The sequence below is a fragment of the Tamandua tetradactyla genome, chromosome 1 (assembly GCF_023851605.1).
Source record: "Tamandua tetradactyla isolate mTamTet1 chromosome 1, mTamTet1.pri, whole genome shotgun sequence".
NCBI lineage: Eukaryota > Metazoa > Chordata > Mammalia > Pilosa > Myrmecophagidae > Tamandua > Tamandua tetradactyla.
The window spans coordinates 132,586,699-132,607,010 of NC_135327.1; the positions used below are offsets into that span (position 1 = coordinate 132,586,699).

The 20,312-nt window shown below is 34.0% G+C and overlaps 1 protein-coding gene across 1 annotated transcript in view; it reads left to right on the plus strand.

Moving 5' to 3' along the window:
- Window positions 1–18,662, plus strand: part of LOC143675251 (semaphorin-3D) — a 46,058-nt gene extending 27,396 nt beyond the window's left edge. Inside the window, exons 9-10 of the mRNA XM_077151674.1 lie at window positions 3,903–4,042; window positions 12,300–18,662. Coding sequence (XP_077007789.1) covers window positions 3,903–4,042; window positions 12,300–12,725 — 566 coding nt within the window. The 3' untranslated portion in view covers window positions 12,726–18,662. The remainder of the gene's footprint in view (window positions 1–3,902; window positions 4,043–12,299) is intronic.
- The last annotated feature ends 1,650 nt before the right edge of the window (window positions 18,663–20,312 follow it).

Sequence of the window (20,312 nt, forward strand, 5' to 3'; positions counted from 1 at the left end):
TCTCATTTTTACTTAATCTCTTAACTCCCTCCTCCCTGAAACACTTTCGATTCATTTCCATACAGCAATGTACTAGAGCCAATTCATATGGCCCTATGAGAATCAATTATTAAATATTTGGGAATTTTGTGAGCTGATTGGTAAACGATTGGTAGCTTGAAATCCATCATGGTGGGAGTTTTGCTTAATGGAAATTGGCAAGAACTACAAATCAAGTCTTTCTATTTCCAGAGGCCACGTCCCAGCACTCTCCTTCCACGGCACCACATCCTTCCTACAGATGTTTTGTCTTACAGGCTGCTTCTTCTGAGGGTTTTTAACTTTCCTTTTCTTCCCACCTTCTAAACATTGGAATGCCCTAAACCACTTTTCCATCATTTCCCAGTCTCTCTCTATTCATTTCCTAAGCCCCATCAATTTCCATTTTGAGACTAAGTCCCACATAGAGGTTCTGACCTCTCCCCTGTCTGCCAGATTTGTATGTTTAACTGCTGGTCAAGAACTCCACTTGGTTGCCTAATCATTTTGTCAATCATAGGTCTGAAAATGAATTCTTATCTTCTCAAAAACTATTTGTTCTGCCTAATCTCTCATATTAATAGAAGGTGCCACCGTTCACCCAATTGCTTAGGTCAAAAAGCTAAGAGTCATTTTTTTAATTCTTGTATCTCTTTCAAACCCTGTACCCATTCTCTGAAAGCTTTTGCTCTACTGCACATGCCTTCACAGATGCCAGCCTTGTTTAAGCCACTGCATCTCTTCAGTAGCTTCTTCTAAACTGGTCTTCCTGCTGCCATAATTGCCCCTCTTCAGTCTATTTTCCACTCGGAAGCCAGAGTAATCTTTTAAAAAATGTAAATAATGTTATTCTTCTACTCAAAATCTTCCACTAGCCTCAGCACAAATTGGTAAAAAACAAAAAGTCCATAAGCTTTGCCATGGTCTATAAGACTGTACTTGACCTGGTTCCTAATACATTCTCTGTCCTCTTGCATCATTGTCACTTGATTTACTCACTGGATTTCTTACACTTTTCTCAAAAGCACAAATCTGGTTCCTGCCTCAGACATGTTTGCATTTGCTGACCTCTGTACCTGAAGGACTCTTCTCTGCAGGTGTCCACATAGCACCATCTTCACCTCATTTAATTCTATACTTACATGTCAGTTCCTCAGAGAGACCTTCTCTGATTATCCTGTTTGAAATATCTTCCTCCTCTTGCTCTTCATGTTCCCTAACCTGATTTATTTATTTTTTAATGCATAGCACTAGCAGATACAATATTCTTCATTTTTTCATTTAGTTGATTACTTTGTCTCCCTTTCCAGAATGTCAGCTTCTTGAGGGCATCAACTTTGCCTATCATATTGACCCTATATCTCCTTATAGCTCAAGCAAGGCCTGGGTAGAGTAGGCACACAAGGCTATTCACTTACTGATGGTTAAAGGAAAAGATACTCAAATGGACAGCATTTGAGCTATGATTTGAGGAAAAAGGCAAATTTGATAAAATTTATGAAGTAATTAATTAAAGTTAGACAGACTATCATTGGTTGGCTGAAGGTTGTGGGAATCCCTGTATTGATCTATGTGTTTTATCCTTGGGATAAACTTATGGGAGCTCCTGTGGACATTCTTTCATATTTCTATGTAGGGGAATGGGTAGGTAAGTTTAGAAAACAAAAGTAATTGACGCTGGTACAGATACGTTATTGGAATAGGAGAAACTAAAGGCCGAGAATCAATTGTAGGACTTAAAGTGAGATTATTAGGATAATTATGAACTAAAGTAGTTGCAATCCCAAAGGAAAGAAAAGGGGGACAGAAATATGAACAATATTTCTTAGTAAAGAAATAGAGGAGATGACTTGCTTAATAACCCTACATGAATGTATATTACATTTCACTCAGTAACCAAGTCCAATAATAGGCCACTAGTTGTTCCCATTCTTCCATCCCTCCTTTCTTTTCTCATTACTTTAATTGTTAAATGCTGTGATAATATATGATTATTCATGATATAAAATCATCAGGGCATATATATGAACTATTGAGCAATGTTAAACATCTTTAATTTTGTACTCCAACTATGTACCATATATTAATTTTAAAGAAATATTCCAGGCATTTCACTGTGAAAAAAAAGTATGCACTCTAGAAGAATAAAATGATCTTTCCAAAATTATATACTCTGCTATTCTCTAACACTATGTACACATTTTTTACCTTTAAAAAGTAGATAATAGAATATTTTCTATCAATAAATATAAACTCATACATACATACATATATGCATTTTTAACTCTCAAGATGGGAAATTTAAAAACCCAAATGAAACAAACATTAGAAGCAATAATAAATTCTAGATATTCATTTTGGGTGAAACTGATGTAGTGTCATATTGTATCATAGACATACTATTTTTCACTGATAAAAATGATTGTATAAAATTATTATTTCAGTATCTGAAATTATTTCAATAGCTGAAATTATTCAGTTATCCATTAGATTTCACTAATTTATTGCCTACTACACTGACAAATTATCTTTTGAATCAGTCTAATCAAGTTCCTCCTGGGTTTTTGTCCCTATTTCCTAACAATCTGCATCCTCCCTACTTTATTTACAAGCTCTCTTTACACAGGAAAATATCTTCTGTTATTATGAGATGATGAATATCTTTCTCTTCTATGATCAGCGTTAGTGATCTTTCTGTGCTTTAGGAATTTATTAACTATGAAAATCTCAAATATAATCCATTGAATTCTTTGGGATAGTGGAGAGAATATACGTTTCATATGAAATGTGCACATTTTGAAGGTTGTATGAGGTTAAGTCATAATGGTACAGCGTTTCTTAACTTAATTGTTACCGGTAAAACACAAATAAGTTCAAAAGAAGTTTCTTGAAAAAAAAAAAGCTTAACAATTGGATGTATGTGCATTCATGCCATTTGTTGATAATTTTGTGTACTTAGGTTTAGGTTTAGGATTTTAGGATTTACTTATGTCCCTTAAGTTTTAATCTTTGGTGTTTATCTAAAATGTTAAGTAGGCCCATCTGTAGATTGAGACATCTGAATATATGATGAAAAAGCACATATTCAAGCCAGGATGAGCAGTTATCATTTTATAGTTCATCAAATTTGGGCTCCAGATCTTAGATCACACAAGGGACACAGCCTTTGGCTACCCTGCATGGAATGTATTTCAGGTGGTGCGTTTGTTTTACAAGAATAAAATATCGGAGGCACTGCTCCGATGGTATGAGCTTTACCCATCTCATAGCAAATGCAGGTTGGGCTGGAGCATCCCTCCTTGAATAAAAAGAAACTTTGGTGGTAGATAATAATGATAAGGTTCAAAATTCTATCTTTTGGGGCATCTAGCTTAGTTTTATCATTATAATAATTCCAGCAAGGAGAGGCCACCATATTTTCTGGCCTCAAAAATTTCCTAATGCTATATGATAAACTCTATGGACAAAATTATTATAAAATTTCTCTTTAAAGGTAAAGAAAATTACTCTTCCAGAACTATCCATTAAACTGGTTACATTTTATATATAAGAAGAGGTGTAAAAACATTAAAAGATGCAAAAGCCTTATGTGGCTTAACGAAAGAGATTCAATGATTAGAGTTAGAGCTTGTGACTATTATTGAAAAATTGATAATAGGTAATATACCAATTAAAAAGTAAAAGCTATAATGCAGGAATAGAGTTTTAAAAATCACTCAGATAATATTTGACTCTTAGGTCACAATATTATAATGTGAATTTCCTTTCTCTTTAATAATGTGCATGATTCTTTCCTTCATGGCATCTGTTCTAAATCAGTCAATTTTCCCATTGCTTTTGAAATCAAGTTAAGGTTAAGCCTCTATCTCCTGTTTGCTTTCCAGCTATTAGTCAGGAGACTGCTGATGAAAAGGTGATTTTTGGCATTGAATTTAATTCAACCTTTCTGGAATGTATACCCAAATCCCAACAAGCATCTATTAAGTGGTATATCCAGCAGTCAGGAGATGAACATCAAGAGGAGGTAAGTTATAATCATTCAAAGAATGCTCTCCTTGAGGAAGATAATCTAATGGTTAAATCAAGCTTCTGGTGTGAGAGCTGTTCAAGTTTTAGTACCACATGATGTTCTCATCGCTATTTGATAAAAAGGAAAATATCAGTTTATACTAATTAACACCAAAAAAACAACGTGTTGAGATTAGAATAGTTCAATTTAGCACAAATGTACTCATGAAAACATTGAAAAGCAGACTGAATATTTAAAAATTAAATTTACTTGAATGCTTTTCAAATTTTTATTTATCATGTATTGCCGATATTTTAGGACAGTTCTCTGAGTGAGAAGAAAAAAAAACACATCTTCCTGTACCCCTCACTAAAGCATAATGATTATGTTTTGACTAATATCATGCTCAATTTATTTATTTTTTATCATGCTCAATTTAGATAATAAAATAAAACATATTTGAATACCTATAAAAAAAGAAATATCTGCCTGTTTATCATACGAAGAAGCTGAATACGTTACCTTTTTACTTTCATATATTAACATTAAGCCAAGAGAGGGAAAAATAATATGGATGCTATTTGTCGTTTGACTCTTCTATTTCCGTTTTCCTAGCACATATCCGTGACAGAAACATATCATAGAAATTTTATTGAAGTAGATAAGTTATAAATATTACTGAATTGAAGGGGATGTGTGGGTACTATGAGAAATCTGAGTTAAGATTATTTGAATATCATGAAGCAAAAATCAAATTGGCAGAATTGTTTTCCAATTGCAATGCCCAAAGGAAACCAGTGTTTCTTGATTTGGAGTTCTAAACTCTCAAACTGAGAATACTAATGAGTAATGGAGAGAGCACAAGATTCAGGTTGTGAATTGAAACATGGTCCTGTTACCTGGGGCAATATCGACCACTTAGCCCTCTAAGAATTTTCTCAAATGAGTACAGTAAACTCGAGAGTTACCATGAGAAGCAAATGAAAAATACTTAGGAGAATGTGAAATTTCAAAGCGGAGGTGCTTACAAATGTAAAATATGGCCATAAAGTTACGGATATTGTCTATCATGGAGGAGATGTACAACAGTAAAGACCACTGATCTCATGTTCAGCAAATTCTGATTCTACGTTTAGATTCATTGCTGCAGATTTATGGGCAGGTTGGAACTTCTTGAGCACTTAGTTTCTCTGTCATATAAGTAGCTGGGCTGAATGCTCTCTAAAATAACTAATTCATTGATAATTCTGTAAACACTTTAAATGTTATCTGTAAGCCGTCAACATTGGTATAGAACAGTGGTTCTTAGGATCAGGTGATTTTAGTCCCCATGGAAAGTTTGGCAGTGTCTGGAAAATTTTTGGCTGACACAATGGTGTGGGTGATTGGGATGCTACTGACATTTAGTGGGTAGAGGCCAAAGATGCTGCTAAACCTCCTGCAATGCACAAGACAGCCCTTCACAACAGAGAATTATCTGTCTCAAAATGCCAGTAGTGCCAAGGTAGAGAAACCCTGCAGTAGAAGAATCAAAAGTTTATCATAGGGGGCGGGCCATGGTGGCTCAGCAGGCAGAGTTTTGCTTGCCATGCCGGAGACCTGGGTTCAATTCCCAGTGCCTGCTCATGCAAAAAAGGAAAAAGTTTATCATAGAGGATGTGAGCGTAGTTCTGTAGTAGAATTCTCGCCTGCCATATGGGAGACCCAGGTTCAATTCCTGGTCCATGCACTTCCCAAAAAACAAACAAGCAAAAAAAAACAAAACAAAATGAAAAAATTCAAAAAATGGTGCTGCAATAGAGGGATACATGGAAAAAGAATGAAATGTGACCCCACCATACAGCATGCAACAACAACAAAATTTTAGCATAGGTTGATTTAAGATATGTTCTGTCCTTAGGTTAAGAAGTTAATATCATTCTTTTCATCTAATATCTTCAAAACTAAATTTTTCCATTATAATATTGACCCTTTATATACTTAATACCAAGGGAATAACTTCATTCTTTATTATTTCAAATTTATCCAATAAAAACTTGAGTTTTTTGTTATTACTGCTATCCATAAATTCTACAATATGGCAGGAGGGTAGTTGCACTGAAAATTTAGCTTGCAGGTCCCATTTTTACCAATGTATATTGAAGTATTACTTGCCATAAAAGTAATTCTTTAATTTCAAAATATAAAACATTTACTTTTACCGAAGAAACATGCATAGTTTCGTTGGTAGATTATATTTTACTTTTAAATTTTGCATAACTATTTTCAATTTTGTAGTTAATGAAGTTTGAAATTCCTTTTCAGTTAAATTTAATTCTTTAGTAAATGATTTTTCTTCCATGGCAAATTTCATTTGACTTTCTTTTTTTTAAATGTAGGTACTCTGCCTGCAGTAATCTCTAGTTATAGATGTGCACATTTGCCTATCCATGTGTGTTTGCTTCCACAACTTTCATTTCATGGAAATGCTTTGCATTACTTTAATGTAGCATTTAACTGTCTGTCATGCCATCAGGGTGGTACCAAGCTCCATGAATTTCAATGGAGCAGAAATAGTGTATTTATTGAATTTTACTTGAAATTATTTGAGCTGTAATATTTCAAATATTTTCATCAGGCTTTGTAAATAGGCAGTTTCATATTGTCCAGAATATACAATATTGCTTCCTGAGCCGAGGAAAAGGGCAAAATCCAGACTAGATTTGAAGCATTTTTCCCAGCGGGATGCCTTCTGCTCCTTATCCAGAAGGTCACAGTTTGGAATCTTTCTTCCATTCAAAAAAAAAAAGCCTGAGGGAGGGGATAGGATCTCCTGTGGTACAGAGGCTGTCACCAGGTTATTCTCTGCCAGTAGGAGAATGTTTCCTTACTGAGCCGTTTCACAGTCGGGTGCGGTTGGGCAGGTCATGAGTCAGTTACCTACTGACATTCTTATAAAGCTGCTCTTGAAATTGATGATGTTTATGCTGCAACTAGTGAGTTAATCGGCAGTCCCTAAGCTTCTATTGAACTTGAGGGAACCAGATGAATAAAAGAGGCAATACCTTATGCCATTTACCATGCCATATTGTCCCCGTGGGGGTTTAAGATATTTTAAAAACTTCTTGGAATACTTGCATTTTTCTATGAATATGTCTGTTTTATTTTTGTCGTTTTTACTATAAAAGCAATCTAAATGGTTTTGCAAATACTGTAACACAGGAAGAACCATGAGACCACTAAGCATGGCTAAGCACAAGCAATATTTTCATGGCTACCCAACTTTTCTGCCACTAACCATTATACTGCAGATAATGCCCCCTCATCACTCAATTTTAATACCATGTTTTTCTTGTTCTCTCTCCACACTCTTGACACCATAGTCACCCATGGCTGTTCATATTTTATTTAAGTAGTTCATGTTGCTCTTAAGGAAAAAAAAAAAAAGTAAGAAATGTCCTTTCTTTCTGTACTTTGTTTACTTTAGTATTTTCTTAGGACAAATTCCTGGAAGTCAAATAAATGAATTAAAGCCTATGATTAAGGCTTTTGATAAATAATAGTATGTTGCTAATTTGCCAGCAAAAGCCCTAAATTAGTGCTTTTTCTGGGCTCCTGAGGAAAAATTGCACATCATCATTTAAAAAAACTTTACCAATTTGATACAAAAAAATCAAAATGTTTTAATGTATATGTCTTTGAATATTCGTGACTGTGAGCTTACCTTCTCACGTGTCTTGGCCATTGGTATTGAGTTGTACGTGGTGCATTGCCTTGCCTGTCATTTGTTCGGTTTACATTGACATATTCACTCAAAAATGATCTCTGCCAACTTTTTCTGTACTATATATATTAGCAATTTAATGTTACAAATACTATAAGTACTTATTTCTTAGTTTTTAATATTTCATCTTATATTTTGTATGTCTAGCATATAAAACTTTTCTTTTTTTATGTAGACATATCCACTGATTTTTATCTTTATGATTTCTCTCTTATTATGCTTAGAAACTCCCACCCTAGTGGGAGAGAAAACATCTGCTTTTCTAATTATTTTATTTTATTTTTACATTTATATTTTACATTTAATAGGTACATTTACTCAAAAATATTTAATTAATGTGGTAAGTAAATGCAAACATGTCTTTTTTTCATTAGTGAGCCATTTGTCCTATTAATGTTTGTTAATGTCTTCCTTTTGTTGAAGTTTGCCTAAAATTTTAATTATTGGCTTTGTAGTATGGTAATAATGGATCATGTACAGGATTATATAAGTATAATCCGAGAAATTTAAAGACATATGTACAGATTACTCCATTCCAATTCCTTTTCCTTTCTTCTGTTAAACTAAGAAAACTTTTAAGCTCTATGTTTGAAATGCAGAGAAAAGGGCAAAATCCAGACTATATCTGAAGAATCTTTACATAGATTAACAGACATGTTCTCCCTCCTCCTCCATGCTGGGGAGTTTCCTTCCTTTTTTAATCCTAATTTTCCTCTAATAATAATTCCTAAGTTTGCTGAAGAAATGAGATCCTTAAAACCTTAGTTTTCCAAGACATGTGCAGTGTTTTAGCTATAAAGGAATTGATGGGTGAATTATATGCATAGAAATTACCATTAAGCCACTATTATCAGAGAACGAAACCCCTGACCTTTACCTGCTGCTCGGTTCTTAAATGTCCTTTGTCTGTTCCCTTGCTACTTTCTTCATTTTAAATGAATTGCCTTTCACTGAAGGTCTACATTTAATAATACCAAATATATTATCCTTGTTCACATTAGACAAATGGATAGCCCCCAACCCCACGTTCAAGCCTGGTTTTGATTTGTAAGGCTGAACAGTTTTTACTTATCACTTTAAGAGTAGAGAAAATTCCATGTCTTAATTCAGTGGCCATAGATTACATTATCTCTTTGTAGAGGAGCTGAACTTTCTAAATTGACTGTGCTGACATTTCACTGTTGAGGTACAGTCTGCATAATGCATCATATTCCAGCACAAAATGAAAGCACTTCTGACAAGGAGAAGGTAAAGTAAGCAAATGTTAATCAACTACTTAATTTCTTTACCGCAGATTTCTATCTCTACATTGCCAAAACCCTATGAAAATACATCAATTCAAAACCCTTATTAGGGATGCTATTTTACTAAAGGCGTATTTTGAAACTTTACAAAGAATTAAACATCAATAAGATAACTCTAACAGACATTAGGTTAATCCAGAAAGCCTGGTATGTATTAAAGCAAGTTCTATATCTTTATCTCAAAAGCCAAATAACAAATTAAGCATTCCATGAAAGAAGGGAAATATGAAGGAAGTCTACCAAGTGATGAAATGCCAGGTATTTATAAAACTCTGAGTCCTGTGGGGACAGAACTAGAGTGTAAAGGAGGGAAAGGAAGCAAATTTCTGAGCAAAACAACATAAACAAGATACAAAAACAGAATAGTAAAAATAATAATGAAATGTTGTACAATATGTTTGAAGTCAGAGACATAATTTCTTCCTGTCAGAAGTTTAAAAGAATGATAAAATTTACTGGGTCAGAAATGTGATAATTTCTAAAAAACATATAAAATGCATTTTAAATATTAGCAAGAATACCAATTATTTACAATTGCCCAAAATAGGAAGCAACCCAAGTGTCCATCAACCACTGAATGGATAAATAAAATGTGGTATATACTCACAATGGAATGTTATTCAGCCATGAAAAGGATTGATATTTTGATGCATATGACAAAGACGAACCTTGAGGACATCTTATTGAGTGAAATAAGCAATAAACAAAAGGACAAAAATTTATTCCCTCACTGATAGGAAATAATTAGAATAAGTAAACTCGTAGAGTCAAAGTCTAGATTATAGAATACCAGGGGACACAGTGGAGTAGGGAATAAGGACTTAATGCTTATATTATACAGAGTTTGTATTTGGGTTGATGGTAGTTTTGGTAATGAATGATGGTGATGAAAGCACAACATTGTGAATGTAATAAACAGCACTGAATTACATATTTGAATGTGGTTAAAAGGGAAAATTTTAGGTTGTATATATGTTACTAGAAATAAAATTGTAAAAAACACTTAGGTTTGTACAACACAAGCAGTGAGCCTTATTGTAAATTATGAACCATAAGTAATAGTACAGTTATAAAAATGTTCTTCCATGAATTGTAACAAAGTTACCACATTAATGCAAAGTGGTATATGGGAATTCTGTATGATTTTTCTGTAAACCTACAAATTCTCTAATAAAAAAACAAAACAAAACAAAAAAGAATACCAGTTATGAAAAGAAAATATACAGATGAACCTAAACTGAAGTTGCCTACTTTGATACTCATGCTTCAACCACAGGCCATTTTCTGTTAAGGGAACTATAGAAATAAGGGCTTCGGAATATTCCCTCTCAGGCAACTTGGGAGTAGTCTGTAAAGGTGCTAGTAACACCTCACATTTCAACCTTCAAAGAGCTTTCCTTTTAATCACTCCAATACGCCGTGTGCTATGTCACCAACTCCGGTCAAATGGAGACAATGGAGGAAGATAAATGTGGCATCACCAGAAGCAGAGCATAAAGGGACAAGAACTTGGTTATGGGGCTGATTTTCTTTAATCTAAGATTTATTTATTTGTTTTAAATAATTCTCACAATGAGATTATTTAAAGAAAAAATATATACAGTGTGTGTTAAATTTGAAATTGATTAGTGTTCTGGCCCCCTTTAGAACACTAATAGTTCAAGTTCATTCTAAGCAGGAGACTCCTATGGTTTCTGAGAATGTAAATGAATTCAAGGTTAGTTTCTATTACATAACATTTAAAAATGCCTGGACCTTTGGAACAAATCTGCTGGAGTGTAATACACATCCAAGCCACCAAATGGGCAAAGGGGGGAGGGGGGAAGAAAACAAATAAACGAAACCCTGGGCAGAGGCAGAACCGGGGACCACTTGGCCTCATTCACCAGCCTCTGAGCTGTGACCTGCCTCTGGCCTCGTGTGTACCCCACCAGCTGCGCTTCTCTCTCACACAGGGTGGTTCACCATATAATTGTTAGTTAACTGGGCTGGTAGCCAGAGATGTTTCTTTTCATTTTTCTCATGTTTCCAGAATTGGAGGGATTTTTCCTACATATTTTTCACATAAAGATGCAATGTAGAGTCCACCCACTGTGAATAAATTCAATTTAGCCGTCTCTTTATGCCTCCCTGATTGCCATCAACTGAGAGCCTGTAATACAGGGGCAGATGTGTAAGCTGGGAAGTCTTCCAGACTTCTCTGTTGTTGTGTTATTCCACTAATGCCCAGGCACTCAACAATACTCCACATTCAACAGGGCTCTTGTGTCTGTAAACATGCCTCTGGTTCTACTGAAGGTAGGCTTGGTCTTCACAGCAGACCGTGGTCCAGGCCAGCTAAAATGTTTGGATTGTCATTCAGTAATATGACTTCAAAGGGTAAAGATTGTCGTGCTTCAGGGGAGGTTCTTTTTGTTCATTGTGCTTTCTCACACTTGAAATCACAGCGCCATGTTATAGTATACCAAGGTATGGCAAACATTTCCACAGATGACATAGTCTAAAGTATCACATATGCACCCTGTATGGAAATCCAATCCGTAGTATAAAGGGAAACTCAGCTTTAAATGTTGCTGACCTTCCGACAAGAGTTCTACCCAGTTACAGCACTAACATTCTAAAAGCTGGGCTCAGGCCTTTCCACCTGACTTTTAACAAGTCACCCATTACAGCTTCCATATGCCATTCAAATGATTTATTTGTTAATATCTAGAAAATAGACTAAATTCCCTTTGTAATCATTTTTTAATTCTATTTTACAGTTAGCCAGCATTTTTCCTACACAATAACTAATCATGCTATAATCCAGCTCTGAAAATCAGTTATCAGTTTACATTTTTAGTATGCCAATTAGTACCTGAATTTTCTGTAAAATAGGTCAGGCGATAGTTTCCATTTTTCCTTCATTAATTTTCACAGCTTTCCATTCCTGTCTGTAGACTGGGAGAAAAAGTAACTGATTCCAGAGTTTTCTTTAGACCTACTCAGATGCAAATATGAATCATTTAGGATTCAGTTTGGGGGCTGTTACTTTAGTTGAAGTTTTTCACCCACTTTGCCTATGGCTGACAGTGTTATACTTGGTGACAGAGAGGAGGGGAGTATATATTTTAGATTCATCTAAGTAAAACTATGTACCATATTTTCCTTTGCTCCTAGTCCTCTCTGTTTTTAATTTATGACCTCTATTTTTCCAATTCTGCAGTTGAAACCCGATGAAAGGATCATCAAAACGGAATATGGGTTACTGATTCGCAGCTTGCAGAAGAAGGACTCTGGGATGTATTACTGCAAAGCACAGGAGCACACTTTCATCCACACCATTGTGAAGCTGACTCTGAACGTCATTGAGAATGAACAGATGGAAAATACCCAGAGGGCAGAGCATGAGGAAGGGCAGGTCAAGGATCTGCTGGCTGAGTCACGGTTGAGATACAAAGACTACATGCAAATCCTCAGCAGCCCTAACTTCAGCCTGGACCAGTACTGCGAACAGATGTGGCACAGGGAGAAGCGGAGGCAGCGCAACAAGGGCAGCCCAAAGTGGAAGCACGTGCAGGAAATGAAGAAGAAGCGAAACCGAAGATACCACCGAGACCTGGATGAGCTGCCTCGAGCCGTAGCCACGTAGTTTTCTATTTAATTTAAAGAAAAGAATTCTTTACTTGCAAAAATACTGTCTTCTGTTTCGTACATCCCTTATACTAACTCATCAGTGCTTTCCACGGAGTTTTGCTAAGGCACAAGCACAACATTCTGAATAAGACGATATGTATGGTCAATATGGGATAGTAAAGGCAAATAACTCATCCAAACCAGTTTTCCAAGAACTAAACTTGCAATTGCAAAGTATAAGAATTAGCCTCCGAACAGGGGCTTTACATTTGTAAGTGTTTTTATGTTCTGAGTTTTTGAATTTATCATGTCATGTAAATAATTGAGCTAAGCAAATTTGATATTGTAATAAGGTAGTTTATTTCCTTTGCATCTCTGTTAGGCATGGAGTTTACCATGCAGTTGTGCTGTGTTCTTATGAACGTGTTTCATTCCACTCTCAAACTGGCTACCTTGTGATAGGAATTAGAGGGAAAACACAAATTCAGACAGTTCACATTATCAACAGAGACTTCCCAGTGAGCCATTCACTCTTGGGGGCCTGATTTAGGAATTTGGAGATGTGCATTGTTTCTTTCAGACCACAGGAGTTGCATTTAGTGTACTGTGGAAGTGATTTACTGGAGGGCATAAATGCTTCTCCCTATAACTTGTCAAGGATAACAGGTTCACAGGGAGAAGCTGCTGTTCAATTAAGTGTTTTTAGAATATATGCTAAGCTCTATGGGGTCATAATGCTTAATAAATATTTTAATAAGATATGTGAAAATATTTTAATAAGATAAGAAAAATGTGACATATACTGCATTCTAATGAGAAGACATGTGGATAGGATTAGTTAGGAGACAGAAGGAAAGACAGCCATAAACTCTGACTTTGGGGAAAACTCGTATCCCCATATAAGGGAAGAGTAATCACAAATAAAGTGGGCAAAATTTAATGGAGTTTTATTTACTTGAGCATAAATAACTGCCAATTTGCAATCCATATGTTAAAGAAAATCTAGAGTATAACAAACTGCCAGCAAAATTCTGAGGAAAAATAATTTTTCTGAAGGCTCATGGGAAGGATGTACACAAATCTTATTGACAGTCAATGGGATTTCAATAGATACTTCCTTTCTTTTTCTAGAGATTTATTGTACTCTGCCTATAATTTCCATTTGCTGTCTTTATCTGCTACTGAATATTGGATCATTTGATTATATTTGAGCGACTTGGAAAGAAACAATATATACCTACAGAGAGAGAGAGAGGAGAGAGAAAAAATTAGATAGATGACAGTGGTTGAGGAGTGGGGATATCTATTTGGTGATTAACAAAATAAATGCAAACGTTTGACAACGGAAAGGGTTAACTTAACTCTTTGACATCTTTTCTTCCCACTAATTTGCATTTCTGATGCTCTGTGTTGTAACTTGAGTAGTATTGTTTTAGTAATTTAATAATAAACCTACCATATGTAAAGTAAGCAAATTCACAACAGAACATAAGCATCTTTCATATTTTGATAGCACTCTCAAATGTTTTCCATTTGACTTTCCCACTGAATAAGTACAGTGTGATTTCTGCCAGTTGAAGGTGGACTCATCTTTCATTCTTATAATATAGAATCCTTAGCCTTTTTCTGTTTTACTTTTCACACTCTTTTTTTTTTAATGTAAAACGAAAACTTCCTCATATGGAAGGCAGCTTTTCCAAAAACTAAAATACAGGCATTGCTTGTTTCTCATGCATTCGACATGCCTTGAAACCGAAGTCTGAGAAACCTGTGTGATTAGAGGGCAGCTTATTGCAGTGTTCAGAATCACGTCTGTGACTCGATGCTTCAGGACCGTTTCTCTATCCTTCATGCATTTCATTTGCATTACTGACCTATCTCAAAGTAGTTACACTGATATATAATCTCATATATATATATATATATATATATGCTCCATATATATATATGAGATTAGATACACCCTTTTGATATGATAACCGTGAAAATTTGTTGATGTTTCACTATAAGGAAAACTTAAAGAAGTTACATAAAAACAAAATGAACCAAACGGAATCACTCTTCTTTTAAAGTAAAGCATAAGAATAGTAATGGTAGGGTCAGACTGCTAATTGTATTCTAGCAAGAGTAGTTGTAACTATTGATTTGCTGGATTAAAGTCTTTCCAGAGCTCACAGCAAGATTAAAAAAGAGTAAGTGGAAGCATGTTTTAGTTTTTAAACATTTCCAATTTTTTTTTATATATCAGACAGTTATGCTCAAATTATGGATGGCTTGGAAAAACTACAGGAAGCTCACATGCTAGGATAAACTTGTGAAAATAAATTTTGTTTCCATCAAAATATAAATGTCCAGGCCATTTTTTAAATAATTACTTTCTAATCCTAGTTATTCAGACAGAAATTTGGGAAACTATATCATACATTACATCCCAGACTTTAATGTTCTGTCTGCTTAGGATCCTAACTATTGGTTTATGATAATTACTCAATATATGTTAGAAATATGATTAATAAGCTAAAATGTCATAATAAAAATTTAATCTACGAGCAAAGATTTCTGTGTTTGAAAAGAGGGAAGCCATCCAAACTATGTTTAAATTCCTTAACTCTTTGATTGTCTTGTGCATTTAGAGGAATTATGCAAATATATGAAATCCATATATGCTTCCTCACTAATAAGAGTGTTAGCAAATTTGCCTTGAAATAAGAAAATCATTGGGAAGAAAAGTAGAAAAGTTCCACAAGCTGACTCTTTATCAGTTGGTCCACTTTATCTTTATGGAAATGTATTGTGGAATCAATTAACTATTTGGTTTGAATATAAGCATCTTGTAGGTAGGACTGTGCTGGATATTTCCTTCCTGCTCCTGTGCCCTAAGAATTCTGGCTCAGTCATATGAACTCTATACAATTATATTGATTAAAAATAGCAGGAACAGATTCACAGTCCATTTTTTCTCTGATGTTCACAAAGCATAATCATGAAGTAGTTACACAAACAAGTTCCTTGATTTGTGGTTTTGTCTATATAATGCCAGAAAGCAAGCTGCTAAGATTAGGTGGTTGTAAGCAATTACTGAACAAGCCTTGCTTTAGTCAGATGCCCATCCATACTTTGAATGTTGAAATTAATGTTCTCACAGCCTGAAAACCATGAACTACAAACTACAAACACATTTATACACCTATGGGCAAGAGCTTTGTATCCTAACCACCTAATAATGTAGCAAACATTTGAACTGCCCATTGCTTATACTAACTATATCTTGGTAGAAGGGACCAAATGCCTTTTGCCTTTACAATGTTTTGGCTATTAAATTTATATCATAATTCATATGCTGCATTTAATTATTCAATTAGCATACCAAAAGTAACTAATTCAGCCTCACTTTGATTCTGATCATTGAGGATGTGGTATTTTGTGAGTTTGTTTTAGAGAGCTCTCCAATGACATTTGATTTTAGCCCTCTTTCAAGCACATTTTTTTAAACCTATTTTGGAGTGTCACAGCAATCAAGGGATAGCATTCTAGTGAAGAGTTTATTAGGTTTCCATATCGAAGTCCATCTTTTCTGTTCAATAGATGGCTGGTCAATTGACTATGCTCATGAAAAAAGGGTATGTTTTCTAAGAGGATATTTAGTGAGAAAATAGTTGTGTAGGAAAAAACATGTACTTGAAAATGACTGTTATGATGATGAATAATGTTGTGTCAGAGTAATAATAAAAAAGTCAATATTTATTACAACACTAAAATAATAAATTAAAAAATCTCTTTATCCATGTTAGTATTAGAAATTATCATTATTGGTGTTTCACATGTTTATAAGACATTGTGTAATGCTTCATTTAGTAATCAAAGTACAGTAGGAAAAATCCGGTCAGATTTTTGGAGGTAAAATCTAGATTAATCATATGAATTTCTAATGCATTTTTCTCTGAATTGGATATATGTTCCTGGTTTTAAATTAGAGCCCTTTACATTTTAGTTAACAAATTTTAAAGTTTTCTAGGTTACTTTTATTAGATTATGGAATACTAATTAGTTTCAAATACGCTTGTCCAACAAACCAGCTCTCTATGGAGAAGGTCTTAAAATATCTATGTTTATCTTAGTTTTTGTCTCCCTTGTCTTCAATACATATGTCTTTAACTTCCTTGTGTGCTCTCTCCTGCATTTAATTCCAGCTATTTATGCTGCTAAATGGAATCCTGTCTGTCTGCATTCATTTACATTCAATTTATTGGGAATTTTAATGGTTTGTTTAGAAATGGATAGTCTTAGTAATTAATTTATATAGAACTGTTTTTTCCCAAAGAGCTTAAAACAAGTGCATTCACATTATTGATGTGATACTTCTGGAAACCAACCAAATTATTAAGAGATGGAAAAACAGTCATAGGGAAATTTAGCAATTTGCAAAAGCTACAACAGCAGTAGAAGAACTGTAATTCACACCATGTCTTATCATTTTATTGACTAAATAATGCTTGCGTACCATTTACTGGCTGCAAAATTGTCTGAGTCTTGATTTTTGCCCTTGGGGTCCATGTTATGATTCCTCATATGCTATTGAGTTTTGTGCTTGCTGGATCGTAGAGAGCCAACCAAAAAATAATTTGACAGTGATTGGTGCCTGTTTTTTAACATTGCCAAAATTAAATTTTCAAGGACAACATAATATCATTCAGATGTACACAAAGTACTAAAATCGAAGCAGAGCAGTCATTAAACACTTGATATTTTAAATGTAAATATAAAATATATTTCCTCTATATCATCAATACAATTGGAAATCAAAACAGAAATAGCCTCTATTTAGAATGATGTTATATTTGTCCTAAACAGCGCATTGAAATTGACTGGCTTTCTTGGGGATGAATAATTTAAGAAAAATAGGTATGTTTGAAATGATTTTTTAAATAGAAAGATATATATTTTTTCTCACAGTAAGTGACAATGGTATTTTAAAAATTCAACTTAAATGTGTGATAAGATTGAAAAATAAAATTTAAACTTCCCAGGTTCCACACATTGGTAGTGTAAAGACCATAACATGCACATGACTTATCCTCTCATTTAAATATTTTGTAGTATAAACTATTTATGGAAAGTTTTAGATAGATGATTTTGGGGGAAAGGGTAAAAATCTGTCAGACGACATAGTTAATCATATAATTTAATTCTGTTATTGTAAGTGATTAACAAACAATTATACATTTACAATTTTGCTATTTTAAAAGAAATATAGCCTTGTAGTTTAAAATAATTGAACATTGTTAAATGTATATTTTGGTTGTATTTTAATAAAACACAAATAGTAGTGTTCCATGATTATAAACAGACTGTTAATTTATGTGCAAATTTTGTTTTCAAACACCAAACTCAGTAGCCGAAATTGATACATAGAATTTACCAAAATAAAATATCAATAGTAAATATTGAGGGCAGTGCACCGGTGACTCAGTGGCAGAATTCTCGTCTGCTGTGCTAAAGACCCAGGTTTGATTCTCAGAGGTTGCCCATGTCAAAAAGAAAAAGTAAATATTGGGCAATGGTGGCTCAGTGGCAGAATTCTCGCCTGCCATGCTGGAGACCCGGGTTCGATTCCCAGAGCCTGCCCATGCCAAAAAAAAGGAAAGGAAGATGCTTGTGCCTGCCCATGCAAAAAAAAAAAAAGTAAATATTTCCTGTCAAATTTCAGTAGTTATTTTGTTGTATTTTAAATATGAAATCATTAATTTCATCTCTGAAACAAGTGTGTTGTTCCTTTGACTACAACTATACAGTTAAACTTTACGATGGATTGAATTGAATGTATCACAACAAATTACTTCTTTTAAGTTTTCCAGTTACCAGCCTTTAAGTGAAATTTTAAAACACTCACCTCCATGCTAACTCTCATATATGAATATAATTGATTGAAGGAATAAAGTGAGGTTTTGTGTTTGTTTCTTGCTTTATCAAGACATTTCTTGAATTTCTTTTACAGAAAATAATTAGATTTCTGGCCAACTTGGTATACAACTGAAGGCTATTGTACATATGCAAATAAATATTATAACATTCCCACAAAACTAGTCATTTAGTAAAAATGTAGTAGTAAGATATCATATGGATACAATCTACAAAGACATGTCAAGTTTTCTGAATACTCTGATAGGCTTCAAACTTGAAGTGTCATGGTAATGTATAATCTTTGAAAGGACAAATAATTTTATGTAACACACTCTTTTAAGTCCCAGATCATATCTTAGTTGTTACCATAAATACAGTACAGATTAATAATTGAGAAATTTCCAGGTGTATTTACTTGAATATGGAAATATACATAGATTATTCCTAAGACTAAAGGAACAAGAGTGTAACACATAAATTGAGAATCAAAACATCTGCAACCATATGACTTGCTGTTTGCATTAACGTGACTACTAGTTCAGGAAACTTTTGCACAGGAAAATGAATCTAAATATAACCCCATTGTTTACTTCAGAAGCTCCTATGCTTTTACTTTGCCTATATATTGGTACAAACACATCCTGGAGAGTGACTTGGCAATATCCAGTGAAGTTAAAAATGGACATAACTTACAAACCAGCTTCTTACAATTAGATATATATCCTGGAGATACTTCTATCCATGTGGGAAAAGAGACATTTTTCAAAAAAAAAAAAATCTTTGCAGAATTAATTATAACAGAAAAAGAGAACAATCTATATGTTCAACAAAAGAAGAATAGATAAATTGAAATATATTTACTTAAATGGATATAGCAGTTTAAATGGAAAAAAAAATAGCTTCATCCATCAACATAGAAAATGCTCAGAAACATAGTGTTGAAAGAAAAAAAAGGAAGGAGTAGAGAAATGCAAGCAGATTTACTGGGTATATCAAGTTTAAAGAAGAAAATGATACTGCTTATGAATGCATATATTTATATGAAGGTAGTAATCATGCAAAAAACATTTCAGGAGAAGTTAAGCACCAAATTTGAAAATGAATATTTCTCTAAGAGACCAGGGAGAGGATGAGAACACAGGGGCTTCAAGTATTTCAGTTATGTTTTATTTCTTTAAAAAATATATCCAAGCCCAACATAGTAAAATGTCAAGACTTGTCAAAGTCGGACATTGAATGACATTATTGATATATTCCTTTCCACATAATTTTGTGTGCTTGAAATATTTCCCAATTAAAAAGTAGATTAAAGATCTAAATCTCAATAAATGAGCAAATTATTCCATAGTAATGCTAAAGAGAGAGGGGGGAAAGACTGAGAAAAAAATAACAAATGGAAATATTCAGAAATCACATAGCACATGCAGGCTCCCAGCTTCAGTTACTCTTACAATATGGACTTTCTTGGTTTACCCTGATTATTTAAAAAAAACATGTCTTCTAGGACCTTAGTTGGCCTTAGGGACCCTGAAATAATGAATGTCTAGTCTTCAAAGCAACACCTTATTCTTATGGACATTCCTGGGGCAACTAGGCATCCAACTTGTACTTTATTTGCCAAAAGACTCCAGACAGCTGAATTTTCCTTTCTTGGGTTGAACACTATTGCTGTTAAAATATAGAGTTTCCTCTTTCAGGCTTA